This window comes from Emydura macquarii, unplaced genomic scaffold (genome assembly GCF_026122565.2).
Source record: "Emydura macquarii macquarii isolate MOO-44397 ecotype Brisbane River unplaced genomic scaffold, CSIRO-AGI_Emac_v2 contig_1483, whole genome shotgun sequence".
Classification (NCBI taxonomy): Eukaryota; Metazoa; Chordata; order Testudines; family Chelidae; genus Emydura; species Emydura macquarii.
This window is the reverse complement of record NW_027131620.1, coordinates 8,602,691-8,619,953: the sequence shown is the minus strand read 5'-3', so window position 1 is coordinate 8,619,953 and position 17,263 is coordinate 8,602,691. Positions and strand designations below refer to the sequence as shown.

The window sequence follows — 17,263 nt, the reverse complement described above, 5'->3', positions numbered from 1 at the left end:
CATGAGGAATGTTCTTTTGTTCTAGGGTTTATGCTTGCCTTACAACAAAAGGCTGGACATTCCACATGGTCATTACTACAAACAGGTCTATAATTGGATTGCACCACTGGTGAAATATTGGCTTCATGATGGAGCTCTTCAAATACCCTTTCTAGTTGATGATGGATTGTCTACTTAGAAATCTGCTAGATTGTTGCTGACTACTGGGAGATGAAGAGTTCTTGGGGTTATCCCATGTTGTTGACATCATATCCATAATCTGATGGCCTGCTGACACAGAAATGATGAGCAGCACTGATTTGCTTGCTTATAGAGTACTCTGCAGATGTGTTCCTGTGAGAATCTGCACTGTGGAATTCCACAGAACACGCTGGAATGCCATGCAAGGTAATCTGATCACTCTTAGTTCCAGAACATTAATGAGAAAAGTCATGTCCTTTTGAGAACAAGTTCCTTGCATTTAGAGGTGGCAAGATGCATGTCCCAACCTGTCCCCAATGTATCCGTGATCAGTGTCTTTGTAAGAGAAAGACTCCTCTCTGAAAGTTCTGAGGGTCAGAGAGGGGTCTTCAGTTCAGAGCTGACAGAATGTGTGATGCAAAAACAATCTGCATACACATTTGATGTCTCATAGGGCAATACACCAATCTTAGCCAGGTTTGTAACGGATGCTGATAAAGTCTGGCAAGCAGCATCAAGTACAGACTGACAGGTGGCCTAGAGGTCTGGAACAGTTCTGTACTATAGTTGCTAGATTCAATTTGATACTGATGATTATCAACTGAAGAGACAAATGTGTCTTCACAAAAGTATGAATTGGTCAGTTTAGAGTTGATTACAGCTCCTATGAATTCTATTGTCTGTGAGGGGATGAGAGATGTTTCTTGTAGTTAGCTAGGAGGTCCAGATAAGTGAATATTCAAGGCTGCAGCACCTCCTGATGGGATCTGCCTTTGATCACCTAGGAGAAATTTAGAAAATCTGGGGGAGGAGGGTTGGGGTTGTTTTGTTTTTTTCATCTTAGTCAGAAAAACAAAACAATAAAGGAGAATCATTTAGGAAAATTTAACTAAGTAGCTAACTACTGGTAGAAGAGAAATTTTCTAAAGGTTAGCAGGCACATGCTGCTAGTTCCATCTCACTGCCGTGGACGGAAAGAAGAAACAAAAGCTGTTGCAGCCACTCTGCTGTTTATATCCTTGAGGGGGAGGAGTGACACGAGGAGACACGCACAGCACAGGTGTGGCCCAACAGACACTTATTTGAAAGATACTTACCTTGCCCATATAGTGTGAGATCCTCATGGACACATATCTGAAAAGAATGTGCTTTAACTAGTTGCTACAGCAATTTAACAAATATCACGCTTGTTTGGCAAAACACAATTTGATATGGACATGGTTCAGTCATGACCACATAGGAGAATAGCTTCAACAAACTGTTGGTACACTTCCTGCTAATTTCATGCTGGTATCTGCAAGTGAGGAACTTTACTTTCTCAAAGATTTAACAGCTCATTTGTTTGAACTCTTGTGTTTCTAGGTCACTCCACAAATGCTTGCTTGTTTGGGGTTTCCATAGCAGACTAAATATACAAGACCTTCCACAATACACATGATTCCACAGGTCATGGATTTTGACTAAATCAGATAATTTGACTGTAATATAAAGAAGCTATTTCAATAGTGATCAATCAAAAAGTGGACATGATTAGCAAACTATTTGACTAACAGTATCTTAACCACTGATTTTTGTACATACCTTCACTGTTGGTATCATGTACAAGCTACAATAAAATAAGAATATGAACATTTTAAACACTTTACATATTAAGATGCAAAATAATGTGTCCAAATACCTAAAAATATTTGGTCAATTTTCAGATTTACCAGTTCTCTCCCACAACTAAAACATGTATTTTATTTTAATATGTCAATAAGGAAATCTCTAGTGGTGCAAACATTTATGCAGTCACTTAACTTTATTAACACAAGTAGTTCCAATGACTGCATTAAGTTATGCGCAGCCTTGTAGCTGTGTCAGTCCCAGAAATTAGAACGATAAGGTGCATGAGATAATATCTGTTATTGGACCAACTTCTGTTGGCGAGAGACAAGCTTTCAAGCTGCAAAGAGCTCTTCCTCAGGTCTGGGAAAAGGTACTTAGAGCATTACAGTTTGAATGGTCCCTTGGAATATGTGCTAACTACTTATTCTAAATGATGTTTGACCTTGTATTTATCTGTGACACTCTGAGTACCTTTCTTGGACCTGAGGAAGAGCTCTGTATAGCTCAAAAGCTTGTCTCTCATTAACATTGGTCCAGTAAAAGAAATTAACTCATCTATCTTGTCTTGCTGCATAAACTAAAGCATATATGTAAATTGTTTGCACGATCAGGGCCTCAGAGACTTAATAGACATGCACTGCTAATAACTTTTAGATGAAATAATTGGATAAAATGGGAAATTTTGTGCACTAAGAACTTGCATGGTTAGATCTTTTATTAGTAGATAGTATTTCCTACACTACTCCTGAGGGAATTCTGTGCCAAAAGATAAAAAATTCTATGCATTTTAAAATTCTGCAAATTCTACATATTTTTGTCAAAATAACACAATATAATCACCATTTTCAATTATTTTAGTAATTTATTCCTGTCAGCAAATATGTCTGTAACAATGCAAACAAAAAAGATTCAGGAAATATTTTTTAACAAATAGATTCCTAGGTATATTAGCACATCTATATGGTTCCACAGAGCAGATGGCAATACTAATATTTCCATGTACGTCAAACACAGAAGACTTTAGGGGTATGTTGACACAGCAAAGGAAAAACCCACGTCTGGCCCGTGCTAGCCAACTCAGGCTTGTGGGGATCAAGCTGTGGAGCTGTTTCATTGCTGTGCAGACTTCCCGGATCAGACTAGAGCTGGAGCTCTGGGACCCTCCCAACCTACAGGGTCCTAGAACCCACACTCCAGCCCCAGTTTGGAAGTCTACACAGCAATGAAACAGCCCCGCAGTCCAAGCCCCGTGAGCCCAAGTTGGCTGGTATGGGCTAGCAGCTGGTTTTTCTTTGCTGTGTAGATATACCTACAGGGCAGCACATCCTTAGGAGTGACGTTAGACCATGATCTGAGGCAGCACTTCAATATTATGTGCATAAAGTTCAGCACCTGAATATCTCCATTGAAACTAATGCTCTGCCAGATTGGGATCTTAGTGAATGGCATGGCTAAGTAGTACTCAGCAAGTCACTGAACTAGAATTGAAATTGTTGCAGACAATAAATTAGAAGGGCAATAGCAGTGGAGGCTCTAGCACGGCAGTGGGGAGTGCAAGCCACTGGCTGCACTGAGGTCAGGGATCACCTTGCAGTTCCCCAGACACGGACTCAATGGTGAGGATGTACATGACCTTGACACAGCGCAAGGGCCGGTTCTGCCTCAAAAACACCTTGGGGCCCTTCCCCTCCATGCCAATCGCGAGAGGGACAGAGTCTCACATGCACACCCAGCCCTTCCCTCAATCAAGGTGTGGAGCAAGCAGGCTCAGCCTGGCAGGATCCAATGTGGAGGGGCTTAGTGTTTGAATATCTAGGTGTGGAGTGACAGGATTCTATGTGAGGCAATCTGGGTGCAGGAAGCACAGTGGGGAGTCCGGATGCAGGGTAGATTTGGATGCACAGGGCTCATTATAGGATTCTGGGTGCAAGGGGAATGGGATTGTGCAAGGGGGTCAAGGTAAAGGTGGTTGGGGTTCAGCAGGGGGGCTCTGGGTGTGGGGGTTCAAGTGCAGAGGGCTCAGCGGGGCATGGTCTGGATGTGGGGGTAGGGGTCCAGATGCAGAGGGGGTGGGGCTCAGTGGGGGAGTCTGGATATAGTGGGGGGGTCCGGATGCAGGTGGTGGGGCTCAGTGGGAAGGGGAGGTATCTGGGTGGGGGCTGGGGGAGTCCAGGAGCATGGGGGTTGGGCAGACAGCGAGGGAGATTCCTGTACTGGGACACCCTCCCCCCACAGCTGGAGAGTGGTGGAGACAGGAAGTGGGGGTGGAGCTTCCTGCAGCTGGAAGAGGATCCCAGGAGTGGCTCTGACCCAGCCCCCAATGTGGCCTGTGCAGGGGAAGAGGAAGTCCTGCCCCACTCCCTGTCCAGCCAGGACTAGCAGCTGGAGCCCAGTAGGAGGCACTGGCTGGGGCATCCCCAGCCCTGCCCCTCCTCGGCTCCAGGCACACCATAACAGCAAGCAACAGGGAGAGTCTCGCACGCACGCGCAGCCCCACCCCCGTGATTTGTGTCTCCCCCACCTGTTCCCAACACCACACCAGGTGCTCCCACTCAGGACCACGAATCAATTATTCTGCAGGAAAAGAGTAAAATCTGCGGGGGACATTAATTCTGTGCTTGTGCACTGGCGTGGAATTCTCCCAAAAATACTATACATATGGAATAATTAAGTATGAATGCAAGTACAGTATATTTTTTAACAAAATAAGCTGGTAATCTATTTTTGTAAAAAAAAAATACAGTGAAACATTAGCTGAAAAAGAAAATTACTGTAGGCAGGAAAACAATGTTTGAAAATGTCTTTTGCTGTTAAATCAGTAATTTTTTACAAATACATGCTTAATACTTTATAAAATGGTTTATGAAATATTTTTACCATCAAAACATCGAAGAAATCTTCAATTAGACTTGTAAGTGCTTCGTTTTTTCCATTTCCTCTAAATATCAGAATTTCTTTTGCCTTTTCAAACCAATTAACCATGTAAAAGTAAAAAACATTACTTTTTTATATTATGAAGCAAAAAAGCAAAATTTTGTATTATACATTATCAGATTATTATCTTTAAACAAATTTCCAGATTTCTCTAAGATTAGAACTGCAGCCTGCAATTTTGCACATATACTTAAGAAAATGAAGCTGATTTCTACCCATCAAAGTGATGTGATCATTTCTGTAACTGCATACCCTACTGCCTGATTTGTACTCACAATAACTATGTGTCCAGTTTCGTGACTGCTATTGGTTACACAAAAAAGTGGGAGAGGGTATAAGGCTGGCTGAAAATTTGTCTATATATGTGAATAGTCATGTTATTATCATCCATCTTGTCATTTTTCTCTTCTTTCTAAAAGCAACTGAAAAACAAGCCAGTAGCAAACATCTTCTACAGCTATTGCCATTAGTTGTATTCAGTGAAATAGCTACTGAATGTAAGTTGGAAGTGGTCCATATCATATCAGTTGAATATATAGATTTGAGTCATGGATTGATGCACTTATTGTACAGGTTGATTTTATAGTAATTAACTGAAAGTGTATCTTAACCCCTTGAAAGTGCCAGGTCTTCGGCTCCTGTTGCTAGCTCTAATGCAAAATGTATTAACATGTTGCACAATGAAATTCCAGCTTTTGGCACTAAAGTGATATCTTATGGAAACCTAACACAGAATTTTTTTCTCTTCTCTCTCTTTTTTAAATACACAGGGTTCCTAATTTAGCCAGGAACAAAGCTCATATGAAATACCTATCATCATTGTTATTACTGTAATTACTAGCATAGCTAAATTCATTATACTTTACATTATTTAAGAAGGCTTCCATGTGTTGTATCAGCATCTCTTTACAAGATATAATTTGTCATATAATATTTAGAATTGATAAACCAGTTATTTTGGTCTTCACTTATTTCTGAATTAACAAAATTTTCCACAATCTTTAAAAAAAGTGCATATTAAACTAATCATAGCATTATATATGCTTTATTAATAGTGAAATATTATGGGTTTTGTTACACTTATCTTTTCAACAAGATCATATTTTATCATTGCAGGAAGCCCATCTCCACCAGGTATGATGATATTTTTACCATATTTTTGAAGAGAATTTAGCAAAGTTGAAACATTGTTGACTTCTTGTCTGTCAAGTTCCTAAAATTGAAATACCAATAGAAGCTTCAGTATACCGTATAAAACAATCTGTACTTCATTTAGCAAAATAAATATTTTTGTGTTCTCATAAATCATTATATATTCTTGGACTATATTTCTCTTTCAAGCAGTTGGATAGAGGAAAAAAATATCACTGTTTAATGTTGGAGTGTTATCCTAAATGATTCAGTTATAATCTATACCCTTACTTTCATTACTATTCTTTACCACTGGAGGTCACTAGAGATATCTAATTTTAATAGGAAGTAAAGCCAAGTAAGATCTAAGGCTTTCAATGAAAACTACATATTTTCAATCAGTATGTTGAGAATTATTCTTGAAGAATTAGAAGTCACTAATCATTATGTATGCATACATAAAAAAGTTAAGAGATTTTTTCTTCCTGAAGAGAGAATGACCTCACCCCAGGAAAAAATGATCTCAAGGTGAACAAGTAAAACTTTCAACAATAAAAATGTATTTATTTAAAAAAGAAATAAAAACTGTCACAATTGTTAAAACACATCAAGATACTTAAAAAAAAAATGTCTTTCCCGTAATTAGATTCATGACATTCTTTTAAATACCCTGTAACTTAATTAGAAGAATTAGGATTATGATCACATCTCATTCTGTTTAAATTTGTATAAATAATTAACATATATTAAAATGAAATGTTTGTTTTTTCAAAATGAGTGTTTCTAACATAGGCCTACTGAATAGCTGTTTGCAGGGAGTATTGACAGAGAAGTGATACATACAAGTGAATACTGCAATGCCATTGTGAACTCCTGTAAATGTAATCCTATTTCTAAAGAGACCTGAATATAACACTAAAAGATATGACTGTTTTGGAATTTATTTAGTGCTTCAAACTTATCAAGTAAGAAGGTCACTATAATAGAGGAAAAGTAATATAATGCAGTGAGATTGATTCAAATATCCAAAAGTAATACTGTAAGAGAAGGTCTTTATGAAGAAAAAACAGTAGTAGCATACACCAGACATTTTTTGCTAGGTTGAACAGCATTGTAGTTAAAAACTCTGCTATATTCTTGTTGCAATACAGATTGTACAGACAATACAATTGTGAAATTTCTTCTCAATGGCTCAAACAAATATAAATCTTTTGTATAAATTACTGAAAGGTTAATTAGTAACCTTAGAATAAGTAGACCTCTACTGTTGTAATTAACCAGTGTTACACTGTGGCATTAAGCCACAGCCATGTGTTGGGTTTGATCTGGAATCATACTGCCCTTGAGGGAGTTTGGGAAAATGCAGTACTTCCTGGAATTCAAAGGAGGGCAGACACTGCATCATCCTTAAAGAGGGTGAACCATGTGTTCCTTTCTGCTCCCCACTATGCCCAACCTCCTCTCACTCATCTCTGTAGGGACTGGAGCCAACAGAAGCACTAGCCCAATGCAAGAGTTTTCATTGTGCCTGGCCTCTACATAGGGATTTTGATGGGTGAGATGCTCTCAGCATCCACTCTTTGCATGTGCACAATGAGTTTTGTATGCAAATAAATGCAGAACTGAGCCTTAAGTGGGCAGAGATCACTTAAATATAAGAGGCCAATTTTTTAAAAGAACTCATTAAACAACATCTCCCATTTAAGTACCTAAATAACTGGGAAAATTATTCAAAAGTACTTAGCATCCAGTAGCTCCCATTGTTGAATAAGTACATTCCCAGTGGGAGCTTCTGGGTGCTCAGCTCTTTTGAAAATCTGATCCTACCTGTGAAGGCAGAGGACTTTTTGAAAATCTGGCCCACGATTTTTGGTGAAAGGAACTGAAAAGGAAACAGAATGATTTCTGGGGAGTTTTTTGGTGTGCAAAGAGCACAGGAATGTGCCCTTAGATTAGTTGAGATGGTAGAAGAGTATTAAGAAAATCAGTATAGATAGAAAAGTGATATTTATTAGCCAAATGTGAAAAATGACAAGGCACCTAAGGTCAGAGTATTGAAATAACAGAAATATGAGCAGCAGATAACAATGAATATTCCATTCTCTAAAGCAAATACTAATTTAAGAACACTGTCAAACCCAGAGTTTTGATTTCTTTCTTGTTTTTCAGCTCGCCAGTGAACTGCTGATGTAACTCAAAGCCATCCCACACACTGTTTTTTGCAATAATCCACAAGCAACAACAGCCTGGAACTTTTGGGAGTAAAAAGCATATTACCCGGCATATAAGTTTGTCAAATTTGCTGAAAAACTGTTTACTGCACTTATGAGAGATGTTATCAGAGTCTTCTGTTTGCAGAAGTTGCTCTAATGACTGGAAGTTATTTTTTCTTGTGGCATCATCTATGCATTTTTCCAACTGCCAATGAAAACAAAACAAATATATCACTATATGTTCAGATTTCATATTACTTTAACAAGGTTTGATGCAACAAATTTCAACACACTCCTCTTCAGGATCCTTAGCTACCAATGTGGCGCTTTTCCATAGTAATATGACAATATTGAAAGTATGTGGAAAAGTGTAGTATAGAACACTACCACTTTGCAAGATCAGTGGCCTAAATGAAGAGAAAAAGACACTAATCAGTGGACACTGATCATTGCCTGACATCAACTAAAACCGAGCAAAAAAAAAAAAAAATTTTTTTTTTTAATTTAAAATAAGCAATGGGCTTAGCCTGCCCCCATTGAAGTCCATGGCAAACTCCCACTGATTTCAATTGCAGTGAGACTGGGCCCCACATTGTCCTACTTCCTTAGAGTTATTCTTTGAAAATATAATCTAAATTGTAAGTGCAAATCACAATAACATTAGCTTTAACTATTAGTAAAATTCATATATTACAATGAGTACTTCAAATTCTTGGACAATGCTAAAAAGCTACTCTCAGCGTTATGCCACAGTATTAATTAGGCAGTATTTTTAATAGCATCAACTATAGGGCCAAATCCTGCTAACACCAGAACACATGAATAATTTTACACTTGTGAGTAATATCGCATTGAGTTCTGCCATACCACTGTTTAAAAGAAAAGTTGAACATGTAAAGAAAAATGCATTTTTTCCTAGTATTCCCAAAGCATATAAAATTCACTTCACTACCCACATGACTAAAGTTACTTGTGTACTTAAGTGTCTGCAGGATCAGGCCTTTATTATCAGCTGACTGTATAAATAAGACATTATATTATTAATATTATTTACTGAGTACCATCAAAATTCTGTATACTGTACAGATATATATGATATGCCAAAACACTTGACGGTTCTGAATTTAAAATAGTGATTTCACAAAAAATAGTTTCAAGCTGAAAATTAAATACCTGAAAAATTTACAAATTAATACAACTTTTTCAAACATTATATGCAATGTTATTGTAGCCATGTCGGTCCCAGGATGTTAGAGAGACAAGTTAGGTGAGGTATTGGACCAACTTGTGTTAGTGAGAGAAACAAGGTAATCTGAGGAAGAGCTCTGCCTAGCTCGAAAGCTTCTCTCTCATTACAGAACTAACCAATAAAAGATATGACCTCACCCACCTTGTCTCTCTTTTTTGAAACATTGACCTTACAGCACCCGTGTCATTTCAAAGTGTAAAGAAATATATCTTAATTCTGTGATATTTTATTAACTCTCTAGTTTACTTAATAATACAGGTTGGTCTACTTTGTCCCATTTCTAGAGTCAGTCAGAGATTGTGTACACGGTCTAGCATTTCATAGCTTTTTTATTATTATCATGAAAACCAAGAGTTTGAAATGGAACAAGAAAAATATATAGTGATGCAATCTTTTTTAAACACCTCAGATGTCTACAAATATCTTATTTTTTTACATTCTTCAATTTTTCCAAACTATTTTTTCTATTTTGTCACATTAACAGATCCTTTGGGCAAAGAACTAGAGTTCTTGACCCAGTATTCTTATATTTTTCTATATCAATAAGCACACTGATGGTGCTCAATTGTTAAATAATAAAGCTATATCAAATATTTTTAAACTATTTGGGGGTTAATGAGAGTTACATACTTAAAGATAATAAAATTAATTTAATTAAACCAACAATAACTAATACACAATAAACACAGTTTTCCCACCTTAGAAGTACATATCCGCACCTCACTTCTAGCTGGCATTTTGGCACCTTCACATACTCAGCTGTACAACAAAGGAACAAAATGTCATAGGAAAAAAATACAGATAACTAAAGTGGATTTATTAGTTTTTACAACTGATTTGATAAACATGGTTTAATTTTTTAATCAGTAAGAAAGTAAATTAGAATTCCTAAAAATTTGAGTGGGACACAAGTAATACTCTGTTTCCTTCAAAGGGACCAAGCCTGCTCCCACTGAAGTCAACAGCAAAACTTCTTTTGACATCAATGGGTGTAAAATCAAGCCCTAATACTGCACCTAAAGCTTAATTATTTTTAGTATTCAAATAATTGTTTGCATAATTTTAATGAATTTTCAAGTAGCTTCAGTAGCTCCCTTTTACTTATAGAAACATTACACTCAAGAATGAGAGGTCTTTACGAGCATGTGATAATTCTGTGCTTGGGAAAAACAGCCCACCTATTTGACAGTGATATGAGTGGACATTGTTCATTCAGGTGGCAAAGGGGTCACTAGCCCAGATATCAACAGCTATGAGGGAACAACACATAAAAAACAGGGGCAGGTTTGTAGGTGACAGGACCAAAACAATTCATCCAAAAGGGACACCAAGCCGAGAACTCCACACGTGCTCTGCTCCAAGAAGGAATGCTCTGGCAACTTAAGCCCTTCCTCTCTTTTTTTCCACAGAAACAGCACAGCGAGCAGGAACACAATCTTCCCTGTACTGCCCTGCTAATAGGCCTCAACCACGCCCTCTGCAAATTTCTCTAAAGGGAGGTCAAACTCCTCTGCAAGAGCTAGGTTCTGCAGCTATAGCTGTATGGTTTTGGAACAATGGCTCACCATTGCTTTGAAATGCTTCTGCTTTTTCAATCCTTCCCCTGTCTGCTGAGATGATCAAAACCAGTGGGAATTGGAGAGCCACCACAAATTCATTTTGCATAGGAACCCCTTTCTACCTGTCACCTGGTGAGAGAGTTCAAGCCCTCATGAGAGATATTTGACCCCCTGCTGAGGCCTATGGACTCCAAAAAGCAGACCCCCTCCCCCACTGCTCCCCAGGCCTGGTTACTGAAAAGGCCCCCTGCCCCTAACACTGAGGGCCAACACTGACTAGGGACTTTGCCCCTTTCCCCCCCATTCAGTGAGGTGAGAGTCCTAGACCCATGGCCCACTCCTTGAGGGATCTATCCCCCAGACAGCGCACTGACAGAGAGGAGATTCTGCCTATCCCCGGTTACCTGGCCAGTCCCCAGCGCTGGGGAGGCCCTGAAGGGACGGGCAGCGGGAGCAACACCCAACTTGTTCGTTCTCCCCTTCCAACCTAGTCACACATAATAACCGTCACTCCCCCCCCCCGCCGCTAGCAAAAAGGGCGCCAAATCCTCTCAGCCAATCACTGTTCACGTACTAAGGGGAAGGGCTCCTAGCCAATCGCCGCCGGCGAGCGCTGCGTCTTTCTTGGCAGCCAAATCAGCCCGGGCCCGTGATTGAGTGGGGAGAGGAGTGGACTGGGGGGGGGGGTATTTTTTCCACAAAGCCGCGTTCTCGCGTCGCTGCTGCGCCTGTGGACGCGGAGCCGGGCTCTCAGGCCCTCCTCAGCCGTTGGCCGTGGCTGGGCGCCGCAGCGGTACGGCTCTCTCACCCTGCCTCCTCTCTAGTCTCGTCCTTCGCGCGCGCGCGCCTTGGGAGGAGGGGAAGACGGACTCCCCGTCATTGCTGCCTCAGGTTACCCTCCTCTTCCCGTGACCCCCGCCTGGGCTCTGCCTTGCGCAAGCTTTCGGGAGACTTTTCCCGACGTATCCCCCCTCCCCCGGCCCTCAGTCTCGACCTCCTCCCCCTGAACGCCACACCTGTGTTCTGCATGGCCTCGAACTGGCAGCAGCTGAGAACAGCCCGTTCTGTTCCTTCCCTCTGAAGCAGCTGGCATTGGGCTCTGTCGGAGACCTGATACTAAGCTAGATGGGCCAGTGGTCTGGTTCAGTGCAGTCCTCATGTTTTAACTCTCCCCTCCTCACCAGCTCCTTCACTACATCCCTCTTCATGTCCCCCCCACCCCTTTCCTCTTCTGCCCCCATGATGCCCCTCCTAATGTGACATCCCCCCCCCAAAGAACCTCCTCATGTGCCATCCTCCCCCCCCCACAACACCTTTTCCTTTTGTGCCCCCACGGTGACCCCCTTCCCCCTCACTGATTTCTCCTGCTCATCTCTGAATCCCCAGGGATTAATATTTTTGGCAGATGCTACTCCCCACCATGCCAAAAATTATGCACTGACCCTGTTGCTCATTTTGAAGATGCAAGCAGGTACCTTTAGGGAGGATACTAGCCTTTCCTCTCAGCATCTTGATAGTCTGTCATTACAGTGGACCCCTACCTTATTGCAGTATGGTTTTACCTGATGTGAGTGAAAAATCAGATTGCACTAGTGTCTACATATCATGAATTGAGTGTGAGAATAAATAGCCTTTGAAAGATTTCAGCAGGACTTGTAGGAAGCTGTCTGGTGGCATGGTGCCGACTTCTGCCCTTTTCCTTAGTTCCAGCTATTAACTAGCAGTGAAGACTGCTAAAAATACTTCCCTCCTGTTTTCTACATAAACAGCTGCTGTAGTTGTTTCAGCAATGTTATGTTATTGTGAATGGGAAGGGAGGTGGTCTCCCTCATTGCAAAAGGAAAGGGCCCCATAGGATGATTTTATGAATACCGTAGAACCTCAGTTACAAAAACCTCAGGAATGGGAGGTTATTCATACCTCTGAAATGTTTGTAACTCTGAACAAAATGTTATGGCTGTTCTTTCTGAAGTTTACAACTCAACATTGACTTAATACAGCTTTGAAACTTTAGAATGCAGAAGAAAAATGCTGCTTTTAACCAAAATGAAACAAGCACGGAAACAGTTTCCTTGTCACTCTTTTTTAAAAACTGTCCCATTTTTTTTTAGTAGTTTACGTTTAACACAGTACTGTACCATATTTGTTTTTGTCTGTGGTGCTGCCTGATTGTATACTTTCAATTTCAAATTAGGTGTGTGGTTGACTGGTCAGTTTGTAACTCTGAGGTTCTGCTGTATGTAGTCCACACTGTGAACAAGTTTGAAACTCCCATCTAACTGTCTCTAGTAGAACCCAAAATAGTCTAGTCTAGAGGAATGTCCTATTGTCAGACTCCATGAAGTTCAGAGTATTTTTATATCACAGAAAGTCTTAGTTGACAAGGAAGAAATGTTTGCACAAATATTTAGGTTTCAATGCTCATTATATATGGATTAGTGGATAGTCAGAAATTGTAAGAAATATGTAAGTGGACTCACTGGTGGACGAAGAGGGGGTTGTTTCCTAGCTCTGCCCCTTCCCCACAACTTTTTACTATCTTTATGTCCTCAGCATTGCTGTAGGACTATTGTATGTTCACTTCTGGCTCCCTTTTTTTGTCTATGCTTGCTCCACTGCGAAACCAGCTGGTATGGTTGAAATTGGAATAATTAAGAGGTGATGTTTTCTTCTTCTTCAGCATGACTTCAAAGGCAATAAGATAAGTAGGAAAGGGAAACATTCTTTTCTTCCTACCTTACTCAAAGTTGTATGAGTGTGGAATGGCATGCCTGGAAGTACACATCAATCACCAGCTCTCTCTACACTCATATTGAAATCATGCTCCTGACCATTCTGAGCAAAGTGATAGATTTTCCAACAAATCATTCTATCACTTAAAATACACTAAGTTCACTGCAGGTTTTTTCTGTGGAAGGGATGATTCGGGCCTCAGAAATGACAGCTCTAATAGAAGATCCAAAAGGAGATGGGAGCAAATATGTCCTAGGTGTGAAGTAATATACTTCCTAAATTACAAGCACCTCTCACTCTCTTTTCCTTTTAATTTGCACACAAATTTTTGACAGCCCTTCACAGACTCTGAACCACCACCATGTAAATCACGTGGGTCAATGAAATCAAACTTAGTTTAGCTGAGAAATCAGAGTGGGTAACATTTTCAAAAGCACTTGTGTGATTCAGTAGCCTAAGCCCAATTGAAAGTCAATGAGATGTAGGCTCCTAAATCACTAATGCGCTTTTGAAAATTTTACCTAGTGTGAGCTTGTAAATTATATAGAAAAACCTCAACCAGATTCCACTTGCAGGTCAGAAAGTAATAACATATACAAGACATATTTTTAAAATGTCACTACACACTTTTAGGCCTGTAGATTGTACCAAAAAAAAAAAAAAAGATAAAAAAATTGTGAAAAAAGTTTGTGATTTGACTATAACAGAAAAGCCTTTGAAAATCAGATACTTTTGCAAGTCCCCAAAATAAAATTGAGTTCTAAGTATAATACTGTGAAAAAAGGATTTGTAGATTTTGTTCTTCCCAATCTAGTACTTCATGATCTTAAACATTTTAATGAGAAGTCAGCTCTACTGATGAAGGAAGACCTGATGAAGGCTCAGAGGTGTTTATGCCAAAAAGCTCTAGTATCAGGTGTCATACTGGATTACCTTAACAGAAATAGTTGTGGATCTGAGATCATAGGCATAAGAGCTAATCAGGGAAGAAGTTGATTCTAACATTAGACTTGTGTCGACAAGTTTAGCCTTGCCCTTCTTTGTTCAAGTGAAGCTGGAAAGTATGTATAATAAGATAAGAGACCTGAGACACTTTAGAGACAATTTGTGCTCTAAATTAAGTATTGTAGATATAACTAAGGGCTTGCCTACACTCACAGTTATGCCAGCAAAACTTTGTTGCTCAAGGGTTTGAAAGAAACACCCCCTGAATGATATAAATTTTGCCAGAATAAGCACAAGTGTAGCCCTGTTATGTTGGCGGGCTAGCGCTCTCCCACTGACATAAAACCACCTAAACAAGCGGCAGCCACTATGTCGGTGGAGAGCATTTCCCGCCAACATAGCGCTGTCCACACTCGTGCTTATGCCAGCAAAAGCTGTGTTGTTTGGGAGGGGAGGGGGGAGATTTCACACCCCAAAATGACAAAGTTTTGCTAGCATAACCGTGAGTATAGACAAGGCCTAACTCTTTATAACTTATTACTAAGAGCTAGCAATTTATTTCTCTTTTAAAGAAAAATAGAAAGGCAAATAAAAACAATAGGGGTTGGTAACATAAAAGAATAATAGGAATATGTTTAAAATCATAAAGCTACCATTGAAATAAAGCTGAATGCTAGATTTTCGCTCTATTGAAACATGAGATCAATGACTTAGAAAAAAAACTGATCTTAATTTTCTTGATACCGTTATAGCTCATTAACTGGAGCTATAGAACAATGAGGCAACAAATCATATGGATCACTTTTTCAGTAAAAACAGAGCACTAAGGGCTGCAAGGGGTTTACAAATCAATTAACATGTACATATACATTGATCTTTCAGAACCAAAATACAGAAGTAGATATCTCTTCTCTGCTTAAACAGATGTCATTTTATCAACAAACCTATACTGTTATTTGATCACTCCTTAACTGTAGGATGGCCTAAGCAACAAAATGAATTAAACTTGTGACTGGTTTTACCATTGCTCATTATTTCTGCAACATACTAAAATACATGTGAAAAGTGCCATATGAAATCTATGGACAAAAATCGGTCATCTGGAATAACTTCATGGACACTTCATGGACTATAATAGCATTACTTTAGATTTACGTTAGTGTAACAGTGCAGAAATTGGTCATATGTATAAAAATTATGAGCAGTATATGTCTGTGCAACCACCACATCCACTCTCAGCTCATTTCATCCAATAGATTTGCAGTACACACATAATTTAAAGACGGGAACAAGAAGAGGGAAAGGGATAAAGTCAAAGCTGTTTATAAGGCAGTAGCAGGGGAAAAGGAGGAGAGTCATACAGACAGCATTATGATAGTATGTACTTCTAAAAGCACCTCACTTTACAGCCCCCCACCTTCAATGCAAATTTTTATATTACAATTGCTAAGTGAAACTGACATTCTTAAACAACCTAGAGTAATGTAAATACTGTCATTTATTTATTCTGTCATTTGCCATGTTCTCATCTCCAACTAAATTTGACAATGCAATGTCAGAGTTAATGCTGATAAATTTATATTGATCATATGCATCACAATTAATTATAAGTTGTTCTTTTGCATTACAAGAAGCCCTACAAGTGATGGCTCAAATATTTAATTGTATCTGCATACACCCCTGATGTATCTGAAATAAGTGTTTGCTCAGTGTTGAGGGAAAGGCATTTCAGATATAGAATAAATCTGAATGTGCATTTAATAATTACTACAGTTTAAAAGTAATTGCACTACTTATCTTAACATATCCTCGGTGGATAGATATTGAAGAACCATGTGACAGAAAACAATGGAATATAAACCGCCATATGGAAACTGATAATGGCAGAATATCCTCTGCTATCTAAGCACAGAGAGCACACCAAGAGAGAACTATTACACAACTATTACACTATTATCCAGTTTGTATAGGTTTAAGAGCATATTATTGTAAAATTCCCCCATAATATAGTCCAATTCTTTCTTAACTGAAATGAATGTAATTAGTACGTGTAATATGATCAGAACATGAGCTGATGCCTATTAAGGTAAAGCAGTTTAAGAAACCATAGTGCCACAATGAAATAAAAAAGATGTAGGCATATTCCAAACGCTCCCCAGCAGCTATTTATCTTTTTCTCAACATTGGCACCAGTCACCAACATAAGCAGGCTGCACAGGTGATGAAGAAGAGTAAGATCTTGTCTACTTCCATAAATAACATGATTAATCCTACAGCTGCTATGTGTATGGAACTCGCAATTGTTTTTTTGAGAAAGGGCTGACCTGTCTCAGGCACCCAATTCCAGGCGAGGGTTCCTAACTGTGAATCCCAAGTGGAAATATGTGCCTCCCTCCAGTCCACATAAGAACCTAGTTCTCTGTGAGATGTGGAGTTTACACAGCAGCCTTTCCTTCTGGCTAGTTTAGGCAGCTCCTCAGTCATTTGCTTCTTTGCTGGCTTCTGCAGATTCCATGGTTAGGAGCCTAACTCCTCATGTATTGTATAGAGAGCCTGGGCATCTAACTCAGAGCTGAGGATTCAGCAGAGTGCCTAAAGTGAGGCATTGCTATGCTAAGCCTAAGTCCCCTGCGTGAATCTTGTCCACTGTGTCAGAAATTTCCATCTTTATTTGAATGGGTTGTATCAACTGATACCATCTTATTTATTTT

The 17,263-nt window shown here is 39.5% G+C and overlaps 1 protein-coding gene across 11 annotated transcripts in view; it reads right to left on the bottom strand.

The window, feature by feature from the left end:
• SYCP2 (synaptonemal complex protein 2) overlaps positions 1 to 11,391 on the bottom strand; it is a 67,442-nt gene extending 56,051 nt beyond the window's left edge. For 9 of the 11 annotated variants that reach the window (XR_010920980.1, XR_010920979.1, XR_010920982.1 and 6 more), the window contains exons 1-2: positions 4,666 to 5,211; positions 1,762 to 1,786 (exon numbers count right to left, since the gene is read on the bottom strand). Coding sequence is in view for 6 of the 11 variants with exons in the window: in XM_067554139.1 (XP_067410240.1) it covers positions 1,762 to 1,786; positions 4,666 to 4,770 (130 nt within the window). In the remaining 5 variants the exon portion in view is untranslated. Of the gene's footprint in view, positions 1 to 1,761; positions 1,787 to 4,665; positions 5,212 to 5,806; positions 5,936 to 8,130; positions 8,272 to 10,013; positions 10,075 to 10,880; positions 11,004 to 11,278 lie in introns of those variants that run through there. The other 2 variants (XM_067554146.1, XM_067554145.1) reach the window with 2 other exon arrangements.
• Between the last annotated feature and the right edge of the window lie 5,872 nt (positions 11,392 to 17,263).